This window comes from Coregonus lavaretus (genome assembly GCF_964263955.1).
Source record: "Coregonus lavaretus genome assembly, chromosome: 30".
Lineage (NCBI taxonomy): Eukaryota > Metazoa > Chordata > Actinopteri > Salmoniformes > Salmonidae > Coregonus > Coregonus lavaretus.
In genome coordinates, this window is record NC_140017.1 from 31,237,134 (window position 1) to 31,263,167 (window position 26,034).

The window sequence follows — 26,034 nt, forward strand, 5'->3', positions numbered from 1 at the left end:
GTGACCCTCTGAGAGTAACGGGATATTCAACAGATTTAATGTCATTGAAGTTGAATGTAATGTTCGATAGATGCTCTGTGCGCCCCGTCTTTTAAATTATGATTAGATTGTCATTTAGCTCTGACCTTGTAGGTATCGATGGAAGCCACAGGAGGCAGCCACAGTTGTCATTGGAAACAGAATTTGACAATGGCAATTCTAATTTGTGGGTTGGCTTGGTATCAAAGCACAGAAGGGGCTTTCATTGTACGGTGCAGTGGCGGACTGGGACCAAAAATTGGCCCTGGCATTTCTAACACACCAGCCCATGTTTTCCCTTGAGACCCCCACACCAGACCATTTTTTCCCTTGAGGCCTCCAGTACTAGCCAGATAACTATAATTTTGCGCAATAAAACCAAGATAGACAAACCCACTGGGCTAAAAATGGACCAGCCCATCTGGCATTTGCCCGACATGCCAGATGGCCAGTCCGCTCCTGGTACTGTGTGTTCTATTTTACTGAGGTACTTCATTTACATTTACGTCATTTAGCAGACGCTCTTATCCAGAGCGACTTACAAATAGGTGCATTCACCTTATAGCCAGTGGGATACCACTTTACAATGTTTTTTTTTTTTTTTTTTTTTGGGGCGGGGGGTAAGGGGGGGTAGAAAGATTACTTTATCCTATCCCAGGTATTCCTTAAAGAGGTGGGGTTTCAAATGTCTCCGGACATTCAATGACACTTTGGAACCTGTTTTTTATCCTTTGATGGTAGACTTGTAACTAAAGATAACTAAAGAAATCCATCAAGAAAGCTTTAGAATTCTGGGGGAATTGTTGAATTGAAGTTGAGCAATATTCCAATTGTAGGCCTATTTCTGTAAGGGGGTAATGAAATGAATCTGCCATAATGAATTAATCTGTGAGGTAATTATATGCAATTAATTGTTCTATCCGTTTATTCTGATTCAATGACCACTTTTTATGTATTTCTAGTGCAGTGCAATATGTTGGTATTGAAGTGCGTAGATAAGCTTGTGGCATGTTGCTATTCAAATTTCATCTGTCTTGCTGACTGTTGATATTCAAATGTCACCTCAGTGAAATACCCACAACAATCATCCATACACCTGTCTAATGTCCTAATGGATACAATATTTCCTTTTAGAATGTATTGTAGGCAATACTGATGTTTCTGTTTCCTTGTTCCTCTCCCATGCAGGCTCCCGTTTGGTCAATGGGATGTTAGTGGTCTGGAGACGTACCAGGACTGAAGGAGCATGGTGAAGCACCAACCCCTGCAGGTTTACGAGAGGCAACTGTGTTTGTCATGTCTCACAGGGATCTATGGGTGCCGCTGGAAACGGTACCAGCGGTCACATGATGACACCACCAAGGTGAGTTCTGCCTAGTAGGCCTTTACGTTCGTACCTAAATGACCATAATGGACATGGTGTACAGGTGTAGCTATATGGTTGTTCTTTCTGGAAGATCTATTATAACCCAAATGTCTGTTGGTTGACGGGAGCGAGTGTAATCGAATGGTACCAGACAGTCCACTTTTTTTCTTTTTTCGTGCCAGTTCACTGCAGGATTACAGCACCACACTGCATCTTATATCTCACTATTAATTAAAAACACTCTAATTTGGCGTGTCTGTGAGCGTGCAGTGCATGTGGGCAGAATTCCTTCCTTATGCCATCCGTTACCCATGACCCATCTTTCTAAGATGTATTTATAAAGAGCCATGTAGGCCTATCCCTTAACAGATAACCTTGCAACCCATCCCTTCCCTAATAACCTGTCCTTGGGCTCTCACTGGAGGTGCCTTTGGCCTTGCAGATCACCTGCATGTCCTGCGACTGTGTTTAAGCCTGTAAGTGCTGCAGATAGTATTAGATTTTTTAATCAAGCATTCAGAGCCTCCCCTTGGTCACATTCATCACAGCCTTTATTTGTCTAAATGGGTTTTCCATAATGCCATGCAGCCCAGGTCTGTCTGTCAGAGATTTAGTACCGCATGAGAAGTAACTCAGTGAGAGTATGATGGCTGGAGCACTATAGTCCATCACCTAGCTAGCCTGGGACATGGAGACAGAGCTGAGGGGGCTGAAACGTGTGTGAAATATAACGTGCCATACATGTTTTATATGGCATAGAAATGTGATATAAGGCTTGGAAGGATCCATACGGGGAGAGAGAAAGGGAAAACGCACCATTCCCTCAGGGGTGTTGCATACAATTTGACACACTGTAACATGCATTGCGGTGTCATCCTACAACTCACATGCACCTCAAACAAAAACATGTCCAAGTACCCTTTTCAGTCATAAGAACGACCTCTCGTCCTGTGAGCTTTACATGCAGGCTCTGCTGAATGGCGGATAGATGAGCTATACGTGTTGACCTTTCATTCCTACCCTATTTGCCCTCAGGAAGGGAATGCTACATCAGTTCTTTAAACCTTCCGATAGATAGAACACATTCATATTTGACTGGACCAAGGCCACATGAAAAGAAAATCAGCACAGATAGAAACAACAAAGTGATTTTGATTTTTTCATCCTTTGGTGGGAATAGGATACCGTGGCTCTGTTTCCTGTTGTCTCTGAGACTGGTATATATGGTACTGCAGAGTCAGCTGTGTGTGTGTGTGTGTGTGCAGCCTTGGCCACCATGTGTGGCAGGCGCGTTGACCCACTGGGGGAGAATCGGCCAATCAGCAGCCTGTCTGTGTACAAAACTCAGTGACGGAAATGCAGCTCCAACAGCTGAGGCCCTAGGGCTACAGCACCAAGGGGTCTCTGCAGAGATGGACTGACATCCAGGCCAACATTGAACACAATTATGTCCCACATGGCAGAACAGACACACAGTCACACACACAGCCCTGGCCTACATTGTCACCATTTTGTTCTCTTTCAAATTAATACAGTGTAACAGGATGAGGCCCTTTATCTACTTCCCAGAGTCTAATGAACTCGTGGATACCATTTTTGTCTCTGCTTGCGGTTTCAAGGAAGTTGCTAATTAGCGCTAGCGCGTTTGCTAACTAGCAGATACCCATAGACTTCCAGTCATTGTGCTACTTAGCCTTGGCTCGTGAAACTACCTCTAACTTCCTTCATACTGGACACAGAGTCATAAAAATGCTATCCACAAGATCATCTGACTCTGGGAAAGTAGGTAAATGGCCTCATTGCCAAAATCCCAAACTATCCCTTTAACTATGGCTGCCCTGTGCTGCCTTGTATTGGAGGCCTATAGTCAGCTCACATTAGCAGATCGCCTGTTAAGTGTGCCAGCACTGCCAGGTCAGATGACGTCATAGATGCATCTTTAATAGCCAAAGTGCCCAATCAGTGTTGCTAATCAAAAGATGGTATCAGTTACATGATGTAATGTTTGAACCTGACAGGCAGCGTCACTGAACCGTGACCATGAGAAACCCAAGGTCTCGCTGAGACATGGACTCCCTTCATAATGCCCAGATTCAGAACAGAACAGAATGTCGTCTCTCCTCTCAGAGCTGGATAATGAACAGGCCAGTGTGCCTGAGCCTCCATCTCTTTGTGAACTTGGTCTCTGTGTGTTTAGAGCGGTTTGTAGAAAGGCCGCCCACGTCACTGGCACTGCAAGCTGATCTGGCCTCAGTAATAATTGAGAGTTTTTCCATTTAGCCAGTCTTTACCTGGAGCACAATGGGTCTAGTAATAGGAACGAGCATCATTCTGTAGCCTTGGTCTGTCAAATGACGTACAGAGACACGTGAAGCCGAAATCCTGTTCAAATCAGTCGCTACCATCACTGTTTTACGTCGCAACTAAAGACTGTACTAGACTAGAAAACCAGACGGGCAACGTTCTAATATGGTAGGGAACATTCAGGCAACATCATGCAGGAAACATTCTCCTTGCTAGCTTTTTCCTATCTTCGTCTCAAGTCTTCCATTACCTCTTCTGGGATACAGGTGCATATCCAGCACTCATCCTCAGAATACTGGCAGAGGCCAATGGTGTTTCACTGTGTGATGAATCTCTTCTATGAGATGACTAAACCAGCAGCCGCTAGGCAAGCTGAATGAGGGGACGATGGTGATAGTCTGTCATGATTGTTAGTAAAGCTTTAGAGTAACTAGAAATCACAGTCCTAGTTTTCTAATGTCTGACATTTTAATGATGGAAATGTATTTTAATTGTCATTTGATTACTAGAAATGAAATGTGTTTGACTCATTTGATTTAAGCACTATGTTCATTATAAGACATTCAGTATTAATACAATTTGGTGGAGGTCATGAGCAATTGTCTTTGAAAACAAATGTACTGGTAACCTTTGTGCAAATAGCTCCTTGTCTACCCATCTCTATAGTTCAATAATCATATGTATGCACCTTTCAGTCAGTCTGCACTCACTTCCAGTAGTGCTGACATTCAAACAAGTCATCTATTAATATTGGGCGAGGAGGGGAATAGCCTAATCTTCCTGAATCCTGCCTCTCTCCAAAGGGAAATGTGTTCTGTCGGCCGGCTGTCAGTTTTAATCCCTCTCCGGCTGTCTGTCTGTCTCTACACAGATTCTCTGGGAGTTCGCTAGTTTCACAGCGGCAGGAGGGAACTGTTTAGACACTATAATTGCAGGTTCTTTTGAGGGGAATTATTCCATGTAGACGTGTTATTAAAGTCTGTACAGTCCTTACAACAACATAAACAACAGCCAGGCCTAGCTGCAAAAATAGCCTTGTCATGTCCTTTCTGTGTGTGTGTAGAGCTATGGAATGAAAGATTGATATGACACCAATTATATTTGGCTGGTTCTCTTTTGGTTAATTAGGTACACTACCGGTCAAAAGTTTTAGAACACCTACTCATTCAAAGGTTTTTCTTAATTTTTTACTATTTTCTACATTGTAGAATAAATCATCAAAACTATGAAATAACAAATATGGAATCATGTAGTAACCAAAAAAGTGTTAAACAAATCAAAATATATTTTATATTTGAGAATCTTCAAATAGCCACCGTTTGCCTTGATATCAGCTTTGCACACTCTTGGCATTCTCTCAACCAGCTTCACCTGGAATGCTTTTCCAACAGTCTTGAAGGAGTCCCCACTTATGCTGAGCTGCTTTTCCTTCACTCTGCGGTCCGACTCATCCCAAACCTTCTCAATTTGGTTGAGGTCGGGTGATTGTGGAGGCCAGGTCATTTGATGCAGCACTCATCACTCCTTCTTGGTAAAATAACCCTTACACAGCCTGGAGGTGTGTTGGGTCATTGTCCTGTTGAAAAACAAATTATAGTCCCACTAAGCCCAAACCAGATGGGATGGTGTATCGCTGCAGAATGCTGTGGTAGCCATGCTGGTTAAGTGTGCCTTGAATTCTAAATAAATCACAGACCGTGTCACCAGCAAAGCACCCCCACACCATACACCTCCTCCTCCTCCATGCTTTACGGTGGCAACTATACATGCAGAGATCATCCGTTCACCCACACCGCGTCTCACAAAGACATGGCGGTTGGAACCAAAAATCTCAAATTTGGACTCCAGACCAAAGGACACATTTCCACCGGTCTAATGTCCATTGCTCGTGTTTCTTGGCCCAAGCAAGTCTCTTCTTATTATTGGTGTCCTTTAGTAGTGGTTTCTTTTGCAGCAATTTGACCATGAAGGCCTGATTCACACAGTCTCCTCTGAACAGTTGATGTTGAGATGTGTCTATTACTTGAACTCTGTGAAGTATTTATTTGGGCTGCAATTTCTGAGGCTGGTAACTCTAATGAACATCCTCTGGAGCAGAGGTAACTCTGGGTCTTCCATTCCTGTGGCGGTCCTCATGAGAGCCAGTTTCTTCATAGCGCTTAATGGTTTTTGCGAGTGCACTTGAAGAAACGTTCAAAGTTTTTGAAATGTTCCGTATTGACTGACCTTCATGTCTTAAAGTAATGATGGATTGTCGTTTCTCTTTGCTTATTTGAGCTGTTCTTGCCATAATATGGACTTGGTCTTTTATCAAATAGGGCTATCTTCTGTATACCCCCCTACCTTGTCACAACACAACTGATTGGCTCAAACGCATTAATAAGGAAAGAAATTCCACAAATTAACTTTTAAGAAGGCACACCTGTTAATTGAAATGCATTCCAGGTGACTGCCTCATGAAGCTGGTTGAGAGAATGCCAAGAGTGTGCAAAGCTGTCATCAAGGCAAAGGGTGGCTATTTGAAGAATCTCAAAATATAAAATATTTTGATTTGTTTAACACTTTTTTGGTTACTACATGATTCCATATGTGTTATTTCATAGTTTTGATGTCTTCACTATTATTCTAAAATGTAGAAAATAGTAAAAATGAAGAAAAACCCTTGAATGAGTAGGTGTTCTAAAACTTTTGAACGGTAGTGTACATCCTCTCTCAATTTACTTTTCACCAGCTCTTGACACTGTTAGTGTAAAGGCATTCTATGGGTTTGTGCTTTTTAAAAGATAAGATGGATACAAACTTCTAGAGAATGTTTGAAGCACTGTTTTTCATTTCGTTTACCATAATCATATAGCTTTCGTTGGTCGGTGGAAGTGTAGGCTACCTTCTAGTATGTGTTATGTCCAAAAGGCTAACCAGAGAGAACATACTTTCAACAGTAGTGTGTGACTCTTACTACATTCAGTGTGATTTATCAGAGGCTGTATTCTCTCCCCTGTGCTAGTGTTCAGTGAGTTCAGCCAGTACGTGAGGTTACCAAGGTCTTCAATGTTTCCTGAACTTTTCAACTATTCAACTGCTGTTTCAGATCAAGAGCTGACCAAGAAGAACAGGCAAGACCAAAATCTCTAGGGTATCATTGTATCATATTAGTTGTAGCAATGAGGTCAGCAGCTCCACAGAGCTGAAGAGGCCGTTCTGTTCTGTAATAAGTGAAGCCACGGCCAGTTGGTGCACCTGACAGTTCTGTCATAATTGGAGAGAGGGTGGAGGAAACAGAGGCCTGGAACCCTCTAACCCTGATCTTCTCAGGGCAATGCTGTTGGTCTGATAGGTGGGCCTTGGCTGGGTTGGGAAACACACTAATGATTTTCCACAGCAGCAGGAGTTGTGAAGGGATTAGGGCTGTGAGGAGCTGTGGGACATTCAGTGACAACCCCTCCAGCTGCTGGTCTGGCCCAGGACACTCAGCCAGGACACCAAGGAGACTGGGAGAGACTGGGGAAGAGCACTGCCTGAAGAAAGGGAGGGTGATGGTGGGGAGGACACGTTCTCTCTGTGTTGTGGTTTGTGGCACTCTCGCTTCAGCTCTCTCCTCTCTCTCCTCTCTCACTCAATTGGCCTGTGTGCACCTGCTGCAGTCCCTGGTTGCATTCTTCATAGTTTGGCACATTCCAGATAGTTAAATGATAATACACTTTGGACCGTAGTGTTAAGTGGTGAAGTGTGTATTAATACAGGACTGGACAGATGCACAGTTTTGATGTACAGAAGCTAACTAGATAATTATCATATGAGATTGAGGAGTGTGTGAATACTAGGAGGAATTGGTTCTCAAGGATAAAACACTCTCGACACATTTCCATGGATATTTACATGGATATTTACATGGATATTTACAAGTGTGCCTTCTGGCATGTGGTAGCATGTTTGCATGATGTAAGTCAACAGTATGTGTGTATGTGATGAGTAATGGTGGGTTCCTCCTCACACCTCTTATATTGTTTGCACAGAATTGCCATGTGAAATAAGCGTCATTCAATAAACGTCATGCAAATTATACAATTTTTGTATTTGAATTGAAGGTTTGGATACCATTTAGCCCGAGGACTGTTGATGTGTATAAGTAATATTTCTGTGGATCGACTGGGCTAATGTAGTTTGAATTGTCGTGCCTTACTGGAACATCATTAATTCTAACTGCAGACATAATCCTGTAGCCAGTCCAACAAATTGCCTTCATTCCTATAATATTGTACAAGATTACATGATATACTGTAGCACAATAAATGACACCAGAACAGAACATTATATATGTTTTCCAGCCGCCAGGAGTTAGTGTGGAATCGGCTCATTCCTCTGCTGAGCTGCAGTCAGAAGCTACTGTAGATGGGACAGCAGTAAGGGCAGGGGAATTCTGGAGCCTAATAATATTGTCATCATCATCATGGTGTTAGTGAATCATTCATTTATTATGTGCCCCATCTGTCTGTCATCCTATTACCTTGCTGGTGCACTTGGATCCGACGTTGACCTTTTCTGTTTTAGACACAGAGTAAAACCTGATGAGTTTATAGTATATGTGGAAGTTCTAGTCTAGCATAACTACATTCCATTATAATTTGCCTGCCTGTGATTTTTAATGAGCGTCTCGTGGAAGGTCTCTCTAGCTTGCTGACCTGCAGTGAAGGTGGACTGTTCTGTGCTCCATGCTAGGTGTGTGTGTGATTGATATCTTCCATGCAGCCGAATGCTGGTAGGTCTATCTTTAGTCATAATGCCACTATAATAGCCTGGACTCCTAGCAGGCATGGGCAGCGGCAGCCTCTATAGTGACTTTGGTACTGGGAGGTAACGAGAGGAAATGACGCCTCGAGAAAAGCCAATACAATCATAATGCACTACACTCCTGACTGCTGGCTGTTTAGATGGAGCTACTGGAGAATAGTGGGGAATACCCTGCTAGCCTTGGAGCTAGCAGGTAGGAAGGAAATTGGATTGCATGCAAGCACCTTTTGTGGAGTAGTCCCAGTTCGGCACAGCACAGCAAGATGGCCTTAAACATACACATATATTGTGTCACCAAAACTAAAGTTGTTATACGTAAACTGATCAGAAGAAAGCTTCTGTAATGTAATGAGTTGAGCTCTTTCTAACCATCTTGAATTATTCATTTAAAGATGCACTATGCAGAAATCGCTCTGCATTTCCTGGTTGCTAAAATTCAAATAGTTTGGCTAATTTGACTAAACAAGCAAGTGTAGTGTAGAGAATCATTGTACCATCTAAACCACTGTGAAATATACTTTCCATAACCAAAAATATAGTATTTTCAGCTGTTTGAAGCTGGTGTACAAAAGTAAAAGATGCAAAAACGAAACTTAAGAACAGGATGCATAGAAATAGCGCACATAGGAACAGATCTACCGCTTGTTAGACTTGCGTTCAATGAGAATGACACATCTATAACACACATTTCTAGCTATGTGAATTTGGTTGGGTCGCCCAAAAAGTTACATATTGCAGCTTTAAACAATTTTGAATATGGCGTTTGTTCGGCTGTACATGCAAATATATGGTATTTAAGTGATGACATTTCTGCAATCTACTCATATTTGGTCTTGAGAGACAATGGAGGGTCCTCTCTGATTTAGTGTTTACGGTTCCACAGAAGATAATATCCCCTGATCCCTTTTATCCCTATGTTTAGCCTCTATGTTGGTCAATGAGGCTTCGGCTATGATGTATGCCATCCTTTTTCAGCTGCCTGCCTGCTTAGTGCCTTTCAGCCAAGCAGCACAGCAATTTTCATGGCATTTCAAAAAAATATTATACTTTTTTTCTCCCCGGTAGAGGAAAGTAATTTCCTCTCCCCGCTCCCACTAGCAAAGTACAAGGCTGAATGAGTCGGCTCTGTTGGGCTTGAAAACGTCCCATTCAATACAATCTAAAACCTTTTATTTCCTCTCAGACCCATTAAATACTGTAAGTTGACTTTTTTTCCTGACCCCTCTTGACTGGTAGATAATGTTGACCATTTAACCTCACTTGGACACAAATGTCTTGTGGTAAATATAATAAAAAGGTTGCATCCCTCATTTTCCTCATTTTTGAATGGAAGTTCAACATACTGTATGATTCAACAGACTACTAGATATATTATAATCAGTAAACTTTGAGTTGCTTCCTTGTTTTGACAGTAGTTAGAAAACAGTTTTTAATGCTATGGTGTCGGCCCTGCCCTGAAGGTGTATGTTCCACCCTAAATAAAGCAAGCCATGCAGATTGAAAATGTGATGTCATCCTAAGGCAGGCAGGCCGTATCATGCCAGACTGCTCTGATTTGATCAGCTCCTAAACAGCAGCAGAGAAGAACAATGACACAGGGTTAATGTTCAGCCATATAGTGTACACGTTGCACATACTGTACATGACGCTGGCTTGGCTGAATATTAATTGAAGGAATAAATGTGGCAGCCAGCCAAATAATGCGCCAAACACATTTGAAATGATAGGTTCATTTGAGGATTGAATTGCACATTTTTTACATGCACATTGTATGCAATATTTGCCACTCATAACTGGCCTGGCAACTCGTTTAGCTCCCAAACAGCCAGGTTAAAGCGATCCCAAACGTTTTGTCTCATTCGTTGTCCAAACACTACCTACTAATTGACCATCCAATCCCCTCTCTCCCAGGGGTGTCACCTCTGTAATCCATTTTGCCCTCAGCAGGTGAACAATGTCCCCTCACATGACCTCAAGGTGTCCCTCTCCCAGGTGTTTGTGGGTAGTCATTAAAAGCCAGGGGGACAGGGCCAGAGCAGTTGGATCAATCAGCAGGTCTGCCAGTCAGACCCCAGCCTACACCACAGGGACCACCTCCCTACCACAGGGTTAACCCTATGGTTACCTTGATGTCTGGCTTTCTCACATTGCAGTCAACATGAGACTTGGAAGTGTAGCCATGTGAAACTAACCCTATGGTAACCATTCTGGAGTCTGTATTACTATGATTTCTGAAAGGGAGTGATTTTCTTAGTACGGTCATAGAAGGAAGTAGTAAATGTTGTAGCTGAGAAAATATTGCCTAATCTTCATGACTAATGTTCAAAGTTAGACGTCAAACAGTATCAAGGTTCTGGTCTATATAATAATAATTTTTAACATGCATATTATTTTCCCGATTTTTATAATTCCTTATCCGGAAGAGATTGTTGACTAAAAATAATCGCCACATCCAAATCCCACAGGCTTCCTTCCCACATACTACTATATTCTCAATCCCTGCCCCAAATCACCAAATCTGCTCCATCCTGTTACATAATAATCCTCATACCATCCCAAACATGTGCTTTAGTGTTCCCCTAGTTAAACCGCTGTTTGGTCTGTCCACAACTCCACATAAACACATTAGGCTCTCCTCTCCAGTGCCCAGGGAGATGGTCAGAGTGGAGGGCAGAAGGTATGCAAGGGGCTCAGGTTGGTATCGGTCACCACCCAGTCATTAGACCTGGCCCTGTCTTACATCCTGTGCCACTGCCAGCCGATGCCCTCCATGGAACAGTCATCCAAGGTGAACGTCCAGACAGCTTTGTTTGTGCTCTCATATCACCTTAATATCTCCTATCACAGCATGGCTAAATACAGAGTCAACCGGGGGCTTATTCTGGATGGTGTAATGTAAGAACATTATTGCAGATATAAATGTTATGTATAGAGCTGGAACAAGTTTTTTTTTTGCAAAACAGACAGTCATGTCAGTTTTATTCATACATTAATATCTGAGCGTTCTCCAGTCCTCCGGACTCTGTGAGTAAGCCTGATTGTGCTAATTTGTGGACTGGTATGCAAATACAGTGTGAAGAGCAGCCAGTCGTGCTGTCTGTTTAAAAAGCTCACTTTTTGTGCTTTGTCATCTAAGTCATGTGTATGTCCGCATGCTAACATTCTATCTTGTATCTCTTTATTAGAGCTCTTATTGCAGCTTGCGTTGGCATTGGAAGGCTAAACACACCTGACCACTAGTCTGCTCATGGCCTCATTGGCTATTAAGTTAATGTGAGTAATTACTTGATAATGAAGACAGTGGATTGGGGGGATGTGAGCTTTATTGAGTCCCTCTGCTTTTTTACTGAGACAATATGGCCCTATGACAGTTTCTGCATGAATGGTTACTGCTTCTACCGCCGCTGATACCAGACATGTGGTTCTCTCTTTTCAATCATAGTTGCAAAGCGGCATGAATGTTGTCTCTTGTCTTTGGTAATGCAGGCATTGTGAATGCCTACACAAAGTGGGAGTGTGAAATTATTTATGAACAGAATTGACATTATTGTTTTGACTTGTTCTCCAGACCGTTCCTCGTTTGTTTGGGGTTTACCACCTTTAATCTGATGCAGCTAGCGAATGGTGATTTAAATGTTAGCCATGACTCCAGGTTTGAGCCATCCGTCTGTGTGCCAGCCCGGGCTGCACCGTCATCAGTCTCTCTACATCCAGATTATAGTCATCAGTCTCTCTACATCCAGATTATAGTCATCAGTCTCTCTACATCCAGATTATAGTCATCAGTCTCTCTACATCCAGATTATAGTCATCAGTCTCTCTACATCCAGATTATAGTCATCAGTCTCTCTACATCCAGATTATAGTCATCAGTCTCTCTACATCCAGATTATAGTCATCAGTCTCTCTACATCCAGATTATAGTCATCAGTCTCTCTACATCCAGATTATAGTCATCAGTCTCTCTACATCCAGATTATAGTCATCAGTCTCTCTACATCCAGATTATAGTCTTTGGCTGGATTAGGGCAGATTTCCCAATGATGACTCTGCCGGATTTTTAGGAGACTACTGTTGTTTGCGTTTCTGTTGTCAGTGTTGATTGTGATGTTGACGTATGGGTGTAATGTTAAGTGGTGTGCCAGTCTGGGGTGGGCAAAGGACTTTCTCATCAGCCATTTGCTCACTTGCAATCAAAGAAAGCAATACAGTGAATGTACCGATAGTATTCCAATGTTTCCTCACCTGTTTCAACACAACACTGGCCAAGGTGCTTTATGTTAATCTGATGGTATCTGACTAATGGTACTGTGGTAAAGGTAATAATGGTTCCTGTGTGTGTTTGTTTCCCAGTGGGAGTTCCTGTGGTCTCTCATCCTCTTCTTCACTTTCTCTCTGCTCCTGGTCTGGTTCTACTTCTGGTGGGAGGCACACAACGACTACAATGAGTTCAACTGGTGAGTACTGCTGTACAGTGTGTGTGTTTGTGTGCACTAGTTATACAACTCATAGATTATTGTCTCTCAGTATATCGCCATCATCCGTCAGTGTTCTGTTCACTAAATGCTCCTCCGACCTTCCCTTAAATTGATTCTCTGGCATTTACTTAGATTAATGTTTTAATTTTAAAAGCTGCCATTTACTTTAGATTAATGTTTTACTTTTAAAAGCTGCCATTTTGTCTCCATATGTTTTTGCCTGAACTGAAAATGCTAACTATGTAGAGTGTTGTTTTGGTTGGCCAAACCAATTTTGGGATAATCCTCTTCCCTAATATGGGTGCGGATGAATGGGCCTTAGGGCATCTATCACTGCAGATTATAGTGAGCATGATTACATAAAGCAGGAATACCCTTTGACCCCAAATCACCTCTCGGATCATTCCATTAATGTCTCCCCCACAGTTACCATAAAACCAAATAATGCTTGGAGACAATTCAGGTATTGGTTCTGCCATGAGACAAGAGACATTGCACATTCAATTGATGGATATGCTACCACTGAAATTATGAATTGGGTTTATTTAGTCGAGCTCTTGACCAAGTGACCAAGCTCTTGACTAAGTCCTCAAAGCCTTCTACATTATTTGTGCACACTATGCCCCAGAGTTCACTATGATATGAGACACTCCTACATACCAGTATGTGCCTCTGAGCTTTAGTCCAGACAGATCCATGTGTACTGTAGTTTCATAGTGACCAGTGTTGTTTCATTCACTCTGGGCTGTCAGATCATACAGACCCACTGACAGGTCAGCTTGTGTCAGACAATCATTCTGTCACCCAGAAAACAAAGACTAAGGTCTCAGACACACCAACAGCATTTGCTGGCTGAGAGCACTTGGCACCTCTGAACGTAATTTGCGGAACGAGTGCTTAACGATTTTACATGTAGAATTGCGTGCAAAATGTTGGCAGTCAGACAGACGTCTACAGCAGGTGGTCCCTAAAACGCATTCGGTGCAGAGAGGGGGGGGGAATCAATGCAAATAGTCCAGGTAGCCATTTGATTAACTGTTCAGCAGTCTTATGGCTTGGGGGTAGAAGCTGTTAAGAAGCGTTTTGGGCCTAGACTTGGCGCTCCGGTACCGCTTGCCGTGCGGTAGCAGAGAGAACAGTCTATGACTAGAGTGGCTGGAGTCTTTTACAATTTTTAGGGCCTTCCTCTGACACCGCCTGGTATTGAGGTCCTGGATGGGGGGAAGCTTGGCCTGAGTGATGTACTGGGCCATACGCACTACCATCTGTAGTGCCTTGCGGTCGGAGGCCAAGCAGTTGCCATACCAGGCAGTGATGCAACCAGTCAGGATGCTCTCGATGGTGCAGCTGTAGAACCATTTGAGGATCTGAGGATCTTTTCAGTCTCCTGAGGGGGAATAGGCGTTGTCATGCCCTCTTCACATCTGTCTTGGTGTGTTTGGACCATGATAGTTTGTTGGTGAAGTGGACACCGAGGAACCTGAAGCGCTCAACCTGCTCCACTACAGCCCCGTCGATGAGAATGGGCGCGTGCTCGGCCCTCCTTTTCTTGTAGTCCACGATCATCTCCTTTGTCTTGATCACGTTGAAGGAGAGGTGGTTGTCCTGGCACCACACTGCCAGGCCTCTGACCTCCTCCCTATAGGCTGTATCATCGTTGTCGGTGATCAGGCCTACCACTGTTGTGTCGTCGGCCAACTTAATGATTGTGTTGGAGTCGTGCTTGGTCACGCAGTCATGGGTGAACAGGGAGTACAGGAGGGGACTAAGCACGCACCCCTGAGGGGCCCCCGTGTTGAGGATCAGCGTGGCAGATGTGTTGTTGCCTACCCTTACCATCTGGGGGGCGGCCCGTCAGGAAGTCCAGGATCCAGTTGCAGAGGGAGGTGTTTAGTCCCAGGGTCCTTAGCTTAGTGATGAGCTTTGAGGGCACTATGGTGTTGAACGCTGAGCTGTAGTCAATGAACAGCATTCTCACGTAGGTGTTCCTTTTGGGCAGGTGGGAAAGGGCAGTGTGAAGTGCAATAGAAATTGCGTCATCTGTGGAACTGTTGGGGCGGTATGCCCCCTGCTGCCCCCACACTCCCCCCTGCTGCCCCCACACTCCCCCCTGCTGCCCCCACACTCCCCCCTGCTGCCCCCACACGCCCCCCTGCTGCCCCCACACGCCCCCCTGCTGCCCCCACACTCCCCCCTGCTGCCCCCACACTCCCCCCTGCTGCCCCCACACTCCCCCCTGCTGCCCCCACACTCCCCCCTGCTGCCCCCACACGCCCCCCTGCTGACCCCACACTCCCCCCTGCTGCCCCCACACTCCCCCCTGCTGCCCCCACACGCCCCCCTGCTGACCCCACACTCCCCCCTGCTGCCCCCACACTCCCCCCTGCTGCCCCCACACTCCCCCCTGCTGCCCCCACACTCCCCCCTGCTGCCCCCACACTCCCCCCTGCTGCCCCCACACTCCCCCCTGCTGACCCCACACTCCCCCCTGCTGCCCCCACACGCCCCCCTGCTGACCCCACACTCCCCCCTGCTGACCCCACACTTCCCCCTGCTGGCTCTGCAGCTGTGGCAGCCCAGGCCGTCCAAGACCCCCTGTCACACCGTTCGGCCTGACAGCCAGCCCAACCATTTGTGTATGTGTGTGTGTGTGTGTGTCCCCGTGTGTGTGTGTGTCCATGGTTGTGCGTCCCTCTGAGTGTGTGTGCCGCAGGATGTCTTTGTTCCTCCCCTTCCTCTCCTGTGTGTGGAGACACAGCCTTAAAGAGACAACGTCCTTTTAGAACAAGGCATCAATAATTTGCCAATTTAACATAATAATTACATAATCTCCTTGTGCACCAATTCTCATTACAGAGAAGAAGCGACTGCAGCCATATACTCTGCGCAGCTTCCTCTGTTGTGTTTCTGTCTGTTTGCTTTCTTTTATGGGGATAATAAAGGCCTAGGATCCTGGACAAGGACACTAGAACACATTATGCCTGCCCTGGGAGTTCAGGCCTTCCGGTTTAAGCATCGGTGTCGGCTGTTTAGATCATTTATAGTCAGCCTGTTAATTTCCCACAGTGTTACAAAGAGACCCCTGGGGCCAGGACCTATGAATTAGGCACAGATCTAGGATCAGCTTAACCCCTCCCCCCCCCCCCCGAATCCAAACCTTAACATTTTTACATTTACATTTTAGTCATTTAGCAGACGCTCTTATCCAGAGCGACTTACAGTTAGTGATTACATATTTTTTTTTATACTGGCCCCCCGTGGGAAGCGAACCCACAACCCTGGCGTTGCAAACGCCATGCTCTATCAACTGAGCTACATCCCTGCCGGCCATTCCCTCCCCTACCCTAGACGACGCTGGGCCAATTGTGCGCCGCCCATGAGTCTCCCGGTCGCGGCCGGCTGCGACAGAGCCTGGATTCGAACCAGGATCTCTAGTGGCACAGTTAGCACTGCGATGCAGTGCCTTAGACCACTGCGCCACTCAGGAGCTCAAGATCACTTAAGGGGGGCGTGTGGGGGCAGCAGGGGGGAGTGTGGGGGCAGCAGGGGGGAGTGTGGGGGCAGCAGGGGGCATACCGCCCCAACAGTTCCACAGATGACGCAATTTCTATTGCACTTCACACTGCCCTTTCCCACCTGCCCAAAAGGAACACCTACGTGAGAATGCTGTTCATTGACTACAGCTCAGCGTTCAACACCATAGTGCCCTCAAAGCTCATCACTTAACTACAAGAGGAATCACAAAACTTACCTTAGATCCTCCTGGTTGGTCACTCTGCTGGTTTCTACTTTCTATCCTCTATCTCTCAGAGACCAGAGCAGCACTAACTGCAGCCTGCCCTGATATCCATGAGACGCTACTATTGTGTAACTGACTTCTGTTTTGGTCCGTTTTACAGGTTTTTATATAACCGCTCTGGGGAGTGGAGCGATGGGACCGTTCCAATCCTGGCCACTACCGCTGCCGGCTTCACTTATATTGCATTTTTAATGGTGAGTTGGCATCTCATCAGACATTCACTGTGAGATGATATTGATACTGTGTCTAGCCCTGGTAACAACCAGGGAATGTTAGGGGTGTAACCTGGCAGAGCAGAAACGTGTTGCCATGCATGTCTGGGCCAAGTCCACACGTGAATGTTATGATGGCACAGGCAGCTTGTTGACCTGTTTTGAAAACAGTGGTTGTGGATATCCACGTGATGTGATTTATTTATGTGTGTCTATTCTTTCAGATTTTAGCACTTTGCCACATAGCAGTGGGACAACAGCTAAACTTGCACTGGCTGCACAAGGTAATGCTCAAGTGTGCGATTTTTGGTGTATGTACAGTGCATTCGTAAAGTATTCAGACCCATTGACTTTTTCCACGTTTTGTTACGTTACAGCCTTATTCTAAAATGAATTAAATTGTTTTATTTGATGCTACAAGCTTGGCACACCTGTATTTGGGGAGTTTCTCCCATTCTTCTCTGGAGATCCTCTCAAGCTCTGTCAGGTTGGATGGAGAGCGTCGCTGCACCGCTATTTTCAGGTCTCTCCAGAGATGTTCGTTCGGGTTCAAGTCCGGGCACTGGCCACTCACATTCAGAGACTTGTCCCGAAGCCATTCCTGCGTTGTCTTGGCTGTGTGCTTAGGGTCGTTGTCCTGTTGGAAGTTGAACCTTTTCATCAAGGATCTCTCCGTACTTTGCTTCGTTCATCTTTGTCTCGATCCTGACTAGTCTCCCAGTCCCTGCTGCTGAAAAACATCCCCACAGCATGATGCTGCCACCACAATGCTTCACCGTAGGGATGGTGCCAGGTTTCCTCCAGACGTGACGCTTGACATCCAGGCCAAAGAGTTCAATCTTGGTTTCATCAGACCAGAGAATCTTGTTTCTCATGGTCAGAGAGTCCTTTAGGTGCCTTTTGGCAAACTCCAAGGGGGCTGTCATGTGCCTTTTATAGAGGAGTGGCTTCCGTCTGGCCACTCTACAATAAAGGCCTGATTGGTGGAGTGCTGCAGAGATGGTTGTCCTTCTGGAAGGTTCTCCCATCTCCACAGAGGAACTCTGGAGCTCTGTCAGAGTCACCTCCCTGACCAAGGTCCTTCTTCCCCGATTGCTAAGTTTGGCCGGGCGGCAATCCGGTCTCGGAGCTCTACGGACAATTCCTTCGACCTCATGGCTTGACATGCACTGTCAACTGTGGGACCTTATATAGACAGGTGTGTGCCTTTCCAAATCATGTCCAATCAATTGAATTTACCACAGGTGGACTCCAATCAAGTTGTAGAAACATCTCAAGGTTGATCAATGGAAACAGGATGCACCTGAGCTCAATTTCGAGTCTCATAGCAAAGGGTCTGAATACTTATGTAAATAAGGTTTTTCTGTTTTTCTTTTTTATACATTTGCAAAATTGTCTAAAAACCTGTTCGCTTTGTCATTATGGGGTATTGTGTGTGTGGATTGATGAGGAAATTTTTTTATTTAATCAATTTTAGAATAAGGCTGTAACGTAAACAAAGTCGAAAAAGGGAAGGGGTCTGAATACTTTCCAAATGCACTGTACGTGAGTGTTTGACTAATTGCACGTGTGTGTGTATATGGCCTGTATACTGTGTGTGTGTGTGTGTGTGTGTGTGTGTGTGTCTTCAAGTGGCCAACTGAAATCTGTGAAAGCAGTGACATCATGCCCCAGGATGCTGATATCTGGCCAAACACACTATAGAGGGTTGGAATGTGTGTGTGCGTGCGATGGTCTGAAACACTCTCTGTTTGCCCCCATAGATAGGAGTGAGTACTGCCTTGCTGACCACTGCCATCGGATTCATATCTGTCAATCAAACATGGGGAGAAGAGTGGGCAGTCATCCCTATATCACTCCAGGTCAGTTCAACAACCCGTCCCCCTTTGGTGGCTGTGCATTATACTGTATTATACAGGACACCTTCCTGATATGTGGTTATATACTTGAAAAATCACATGTTAACAACTGTATTGAACTACATACAATGGCAACATTCAATATAGAAATGTGTCTAACAGATGTGTTATTAAGACTGAGTCAATGGGTTAATTGGTTTATTTTATTGAATTCTTTATGGTTTTAGTAATCATGCTGTAGCCTACCATAACCACTGAATTATTTTTTTGATAACTGTGAATGACTGTAGTAATGCCACACCTTTAACACTCAATGATGTCATTAATAGAATGGGTCTCCTCTGGTCCCCTGTCCAGGCCACAGGTCCCTTCCTACACCTAGGAGCTCTGGTGGCTGTCACCGCTCTGGCCTGGCTGGTGGCTGGGCAGGTCGCCCGCACAGAGAAAACAAGTAAGCCGCCCGACCAGACCCCGACTGTGTTACTGACCATGGTAGTTCTGCGCGGTATACTGAAACTTCTGTACTAGAATTTTTGTTAATTTCGGTACTTCTGTCAAATGTGTCTCACGTCATATATGGGTTGAGAGGATCGAGTCTGTTTAGTAATTTGTCTGAATCTTCTCAAGGGGGCAGTAGTAAGCTAGCCAGGTTACTTGCGCTTGCGCATGCAGCTGACACAGCACGAGCCACTTTTAAGAAGCAAGCGAGAGAGAAAATCCAGACTGCATGGCTTCTTCAAAAGAAAACATCATACCTCCACGTCCGCAGCTTGTTGACAAAACTGGCTCCAGAAGCGAACTGTGGGAATATTTTGCTTGCAGAGCAGATTAGGGCCAGCCCACCAAAACAACTAAGCAAAAGGTGTTACAAAGCAATGCAGTGCAAGGGAGGTTTAGTTCCAAAACGACATAAAAAAATTAAATAACTATTTTACACACGACATTTGCATTGTAACGTTGTCGTTATTCTACTAAATTTGAATTATTTTTGAGTGACAATGACGCAAACATATTGTAGTGACCCTGGTTTATAAGCACGGATATCGACTCTGCTACTCGAGCATGCTTTTGTGGCACAGTCTATGGCGCACTGGGCTTCGGGCCATAAGGTTGAGGGTTCGAACTGTGCTCCCTGCCTGTTTCATTACAATATATTCAGCATGACATTCATGTGAGTATTACAATATGATTACACAACCCAAAAGTAAGGTGAAATGCACTTATAACTTGACAGCAATATATTTAGACAATTTCACGTTTGTCTGGGCTTGCTAGCAGTAGCCACTTGCCAGCCAGCAGCCCTGGGTGGAGCATTGCACCAAGGGAAGTGAAATGCACTCTGGGAATCGTAGTATACTGTGTAAATTCCATTGTACTTCTATGGCGTGTAGACTATTGCAATATAGAAGCTTTAGAAATTAGCTCCACGTGTTTTTTATGTCGTTTTGGAACTGAACTATTCATTTAATACATTACATTATTTAGCTGTAATGAATTATAGGTCTAATGAATGTCATTTGACCCAATATTATGGCCATAGATTAGCAAATTTACCCTTTTGTCTGCTCTGAGTCTCCGATATGGTTTTGCATAAGGAAAGTTGAAGATATTCTTCTGTTATTTAATATGGTGTTTTATTTTTTGCTAGAAATTGAATATAGAATAGAAGATATTCTATTTGTTATTTTAGTTGTTCTACCAGTTATCAACATATTGTTCAATGTTAAAAATATATATAACCCCAGTGGTTATTCTGTGACTTTAGCTACAGTAATACACTTTCCTTTTTTTTGCCGTGGCAATGTTTCGGTATAGAGTATCCTTTTTGTATTGAGTTTCGGTATCGAGTATTATGATACAAACGTGGTATCGGTACTGAAATTTTAAAAATCTGGTATCGTGACAACACTAGACCATGTTACCGACTGTTCACCTCACTGAAGAAAGCTCAGCTACTACTGCCAGATGACTTAAAGGAAAACTCCACCAAAAAACAATATTTGGGTATTTGTTTCAATACCTTTCAAAATACAGAAATCATCCCTGTATGATGCATTTTGCATCATATGATGCTGCGTCATACAGGGATGATTTCTGTATTTTGAAAGTTACATATCTTGAAAACTTGATTGCTGACAAGCAAAACATTTTGGGACTATGTCAACAATGGACTAATGAAAGAAATACCAAAAGATAGATTTTGGGTGGAGTTTTCCTTTCACAGCCTCACAGAGCTTTATGCGTTAAATGATTAACACCATGTACACAAAGGGCAAGCCCCCTCCAGGCCCCCGTCAGGTTGGCAGGGAGACTAGGCATTCCTCTGGCCTCACGTGACACCACCAGTCTACAGGACATTATTAGGCCCCTGAGGTCTGTTAACACGGCCAGTTAGACATCAAGTACTGGGGTATTTTTGCCTTCCTTAAATCTGTCAGAGAGACTAGTACAGGGGAGGCAGAGTAGTGTTTCTGACGTGCTTTGGGATCTAGATTAAATACTGAATCGTCAGTGCTGTTGTTTAACTTTCATGAATATTCAGTTGTACTTTATAGACACTCCAATTCCATTTTTTCTACTTTGCATTTGGGTAGAACAGTGGATTTTTGTGCAAGGACACAAAGCCCCAGCAGTCTGTTTACTCTCACAGTAACTCTTGCCAAAGAGTTGCATTATTAATGTGTGCTGTAATATTGCTACAATATAAAAACCCTATCATTTATTTATTATTCATTTTACCAGGCTATTCTTATTTAAATACAGTATACAGTGCATTTGGAAAGTATTCAGACCCCTTGACTTTTTGCACATTTTGTTACATTACAGCCTTATTCTAAAATTGATTACATTAGTTTTTTTCCTCATCAATCTACACACAATACCCCATAATGACAAAGTAAAAACAGGTTTTTAGAAATTTTAGCAAATGTATTAAAATATAAAAAACAGGAGTACCTTATTACACAAGTATTCAGACCCTTTTCTATGAGACTCGAAATTGAACTCGGGTGCATCCTGTTTCCATTGATCATCCTTGAGATGTTTCTACAACTTGATTGTAGTCCACCTGTGGTAGATTCAATTGACTGGACATGATTTGGAAAGGCACACACCTGTCTATATAAAGTCCCACAGTTTACAGTGCATATCAGAGCAAAAACCAAGCCGTGAGGTCGAAGGAATTGTCCGTAGAGCTCCGAGACAGGATTGTGTCAAGGCACAGATCTGGGGAAGGGTACCAAAACATTTCTGCAGCATTGAAGGTCTCCAAGAACACAGTGACCTCCATCATTCTTAAATGAAGAAGTTTGAATCCACCAAGACTCTTCCTGGAGCTGGCCGCCCAGCCAAACTGAGCAATCGGGGGAGAAGGTCCTTGGTCAGGGAGGTGACCAAGAACCTGATGGTCACTCTGACAGAGTTCCTCTGTGGAGATGGGAGAAGGACAACCATCTCTGCAGCACTCCACCAATCAGGCCTTTATGGTAGAGTGGCCAGACGGAAGCCACTCCTCAGTAAAAGGCACATGACAGCCCGCTTGGAGTTTGCCAAAAGGCACCTAAAGGACTCTCAGACCATGAGAAACAAGATGGTCTGATGAAACCAAGATTGAACAGATTTGGCCTGAATGCCATGCGGCACGTCTGGAGGAAACCTGGCACCATCCCTACGGTGAAGCATGGTGGTGGCAGCATCATGCTGTGGGGATGTTTTTCAGTGGCAGGGACTGGGAGACTAGTCAGGATCGAGGGAAAGATGAACAGAGCAAAGTACAGAGAGATCCTTGATGAAAACCTGCTCCAGAGCGCTCAGGACCTCAGACTGGGGCGAAGGTTCACCTTCCAACAGGACAACGACCCTAAGCACACCGTCAAGACAACACAGGAGTGGCTTCGGGACAAGTCTCTGAATGTCCTTAAGGATCCCAGCCAGAGCCCGGATTTGATCCTGATCGAACATCTCTGGAGAGACCTGAAAATAGCTGTGCAGCAACGCTCCCCATCCAACCTGACAGAGCTTGAGAGGATCTGCAGAGAAGAATGGAAGAAACTCCCCAAATACAGGTGTACCAAGCTTGTATTGTCATACCCAAGAAGTCTCGAGGCTGTAATCGCTGCCAAAGGTGCTTCAACAAAGTACAGAGTAAAGGGTCTGAATACTTATGTAAATGTGATATTTCAGTTTTGTTTATTTAATACATTTCCCAAAATTTCTAAAAACCTGTTTTTGCTTTGTCATTATGGGGTATTGTGCGTAGATTGATGAGAAAAAAAAATATATTTAATCAATTTTAGAATAAGGCTGTAACATAACAAAATGTGGAAAAAGTCAAAAGGTCTGAATTCTTTCCGAATGCACTGTATGTCTCTTTAACAAATAAAATCTATTTCAGTGTAGCAGACATTAGCCTGTGGTCTAGCGGTGGCTTACAGAGGTCAATAGGTCCTAGACGTGAGGTTAGCTGTGTAGCTAGCTGGCGGACCTCTGTGTGAATGCCAGAGAGGTTCTGAGGGCAGAGGGTGAAGGCTTTCAGCCTTGTGTCTGTAACGAGAGTTCTTCTGACGCAGTCGATCTGGCCTAAGCACTGACCTTGAAATGAATCCGACCTCCTGTGTCAGTGATGTACTCTAGCTACATTCATCATCACTTACCTGCAGTACAGCACACAGAGATGGAACAGGAGAAAGTGTGGCTAGAGGCTGGCTGGCTTTGACATCGTATATATCTCAACCCAAACTGGCCACGTAAAATGTTTAGAAACATTTAGTGAATGGTCTTCTTGCCCATAGAGAAGCTACATTCAGATGTGCTATTTATTTCTGTCCTTGACCATCTCAGTACAATAGACATCCGTGACAAGAGCAAAAAAGTATTCCATGACATTGATCCATTTGGCCATAGCTATTCTATATACTTAGGTATTTTATTCATTCTATGTTGTGTTCTACCCCCTCCCCAGGGTTTCTGTGCATTCTACATCCATGTTGTTCTACCCCCTCCCCAGGGTTTCTGTGCATTCTACATCCATATTGTGTTCTACCCCCTCCCCAGGGTTTCTGTGCATTCTACATCCATGTTGTTCTACCCCCTCACCAGGGTTTCTATTCATTCTACATCCATATTGTGTTCTACCCCCTCCCCAGGGTTTCTATTCATTCTATATCTATGTTGTGTTCTACCCCTCCCCAGGGTTTCTGTTCATTCTACATCCATGTTGTTCTACCCCCACCCCAGGGTTTCTATTCATTCTATATATATGTTCTACCCCCACCCCAGGGTTTCTATTCATTCTATATCTATGTTCTACCCCCTCCCCAGGGTTTCTGTTCATTCTACATCCATGTTGTTCTACCCCCACCCCAGGGTTTCTATTCATTCTATATATATGTTCTACCCCCACCCCAGGGTTTCTATTCATTCTATATCTATGTTCTACCCCCTCCCCAGGGTTTCTGTTCATTCTATATCTATGTTGTGTTCTATCCCCTCCCCAGGGTTTCTGTTCATTCTACATCCATGTTGTGTTCTACCCCCTGCCCAGGGTTCCAGGTGGTGGTTCTCCTGCTCTACCTGAGTGTTCTACTAGGCCTCTACATGGCCCCCCTCTCCATCACCTCCCCCTGCATCATGGACCACGCCAACCTCACACCACGCCCTGACGTCATTGGCCACCAGGGCGCCCCCATGGTGAGTCAGCTGAACCAGCTGCCCAATCAGAGGACTTGTAGGGGGAGGCACCTCCTACGCTATGCTTATAGAGGATACAATAACAGACCCATAGAGATGTAACCTTCATAGAGGGCACTAGAGAAACCATGCTGGCCAACAGTTTATCTTCATATTTCCACCCACTCACTTCCTTCATACTACCTAGGGCTATTCTAGTGTATTAATGACATGTAACCAACCCTACCAGTCAAAGTCTGGACAGGTTTTTCTTTATTTTTTACTATTTGTTACATTATAGAATAATAGTGAATACATCAAAACTATAAAATAACACATATGGAATCATGTGGTAACCAAAAAATGTTAAACAAATCAAAATATATTTTATATTTGAGATTCTTCAAATAGCCACCATTTGCCTTGATGACAGCTTTGCACACTCAAGTAAAACAATGTGGAGGAATTAACAGTCTTAAAGACCTGAGAACTCCCCCAGGACATGCCACATGTCCCACTCTGTTTCCCAGCAGCACTTTACATTGATTTTCCCAGGCCTCCAGTCCAGTCCCCTCACAGTTTTACAGACAGTTTGACCTACAGTATCACTGACCGTTATCAGTTTGACCCATGTGGCCTGGTGTCGTGTATTGCACCAGTTAGTATATGTTCAATAGTCTGTTGTTTATCAAGCATGTGAGCTCATAACCCATGACTTTTAACTGGAATCCATTCTCCAAGTTTCCTCATACCCATTTAAAGGGAAATTTAAAAAAATGTAAACTTCATATTCATCATCCAGCAGCACCCCAACAACATACTATGTGAAAATGGTGCATTTCAAAGGAGTATTAGACTTCTGAAACCTATATGAAACTGTGAACTCTCAGATTGCAGTAAGGTATATGAACCTCTCTGACCTCCATGAAACATCAATATGATGTATGTCTAGACGGTGTACTGATGATGTTCCTCTCCGTCCATCTGTCTGTCTGTAGCTGGCCCCAGAGAACACCATCCTGTCCTTCCAGAGGGCTCTGCAGATGAACGTCAGTGGGCTGGAGGCTGACGTGGCCATCAGGTACACACTTACACACCGAAAAAGACTCACAATGAAGCCAAACTAGATCAATAGGGAGCTGCAGCGAGAGACCGCAAGAAGTCAAGTATGTTGTGGTTGATGGAGGAGTCCAGCCAAGCACAGGTCATCCAATGTCATGCTGCTGGTCTGGGCCTCCTGTCCAGGGTTCGGGCCCTTATTAGCAGCAGTAGTAGTAGTGGTGGTGGTGGCAGCGGTGTTGGTGGTGGTGGTGGTGGCAGTAGTAGCAGTTTTAGTAGTAGTAGCAGCGTTAGTAGTAGTAGCTGCGCTAGTAGTAGTAGTAGTAGTAGTAGTAGTAGTAGTAGCAGCACTAGTAGTAGTAGCAGCACTAGTAGTAGTAGCAGCGCTAGTAGTAGTAGCAGTTTTAGTAGCAGCAGTAGTAGTAGCAGTTTTAGCATTTTAGCAGCGGTAGTATAGCAGCAGTTTTAGCAGTAGTAGTAGCAG

General features: G+C 44.3%; 1 protein-coding gene across 1 annotated transcript in view; it reads left to right on the forward strand.

The window, feature by feature from the left end:
• The window catches only part of LOC311105657 (glycerophosphodiester phosphodiesterase domain-containing protein 5-like), a 70,335-nt gene that overhangs the window by 34,234 nt on the left and 10,067 nt on the right, over nucleotides 1–26,034 (forward strand). The window contains exons 2-9 of the mRNA XM_084147872.1: nucleotides 1,207–1,381; nucleotides 12,830–12,933; nucleotides 16,854–16,947; nucleotides 17,190–17,249; nucleotides 18,729–18,827; nucleotides 19,182–19,275; nucleotides 24,367–24,512; nucleotides 25,490–25,572. Coding sequence (XP_084003998.1) covers nucleotides 1,265–1,381; nucleotides 12,830–12,933; nucleotides 16,854–16,947; nucleotides 17,190–17,249; nucleotides 18,729–18,827; nucleotides 19,182–19,275; nucleotides 24,367–24,512; nucleotides 25,490–25,572 — 797 coding nt within the window. The 5' untranslated portion in view covers nucleotides 1,207–1,264. The remainder of the gene's footprint in view (nucleotides 1–1,206; nucleotides 1,382–12,829; nucleotides 12,934–16,853; nucleotides 16,948–17,189; nucleotides 17,250–18,728; nucleotides 18,828–19,181; nucleotides 19,276–24,366; nucleotides 24,513–25,489; nucleotides 25,573–26,034) is intronic.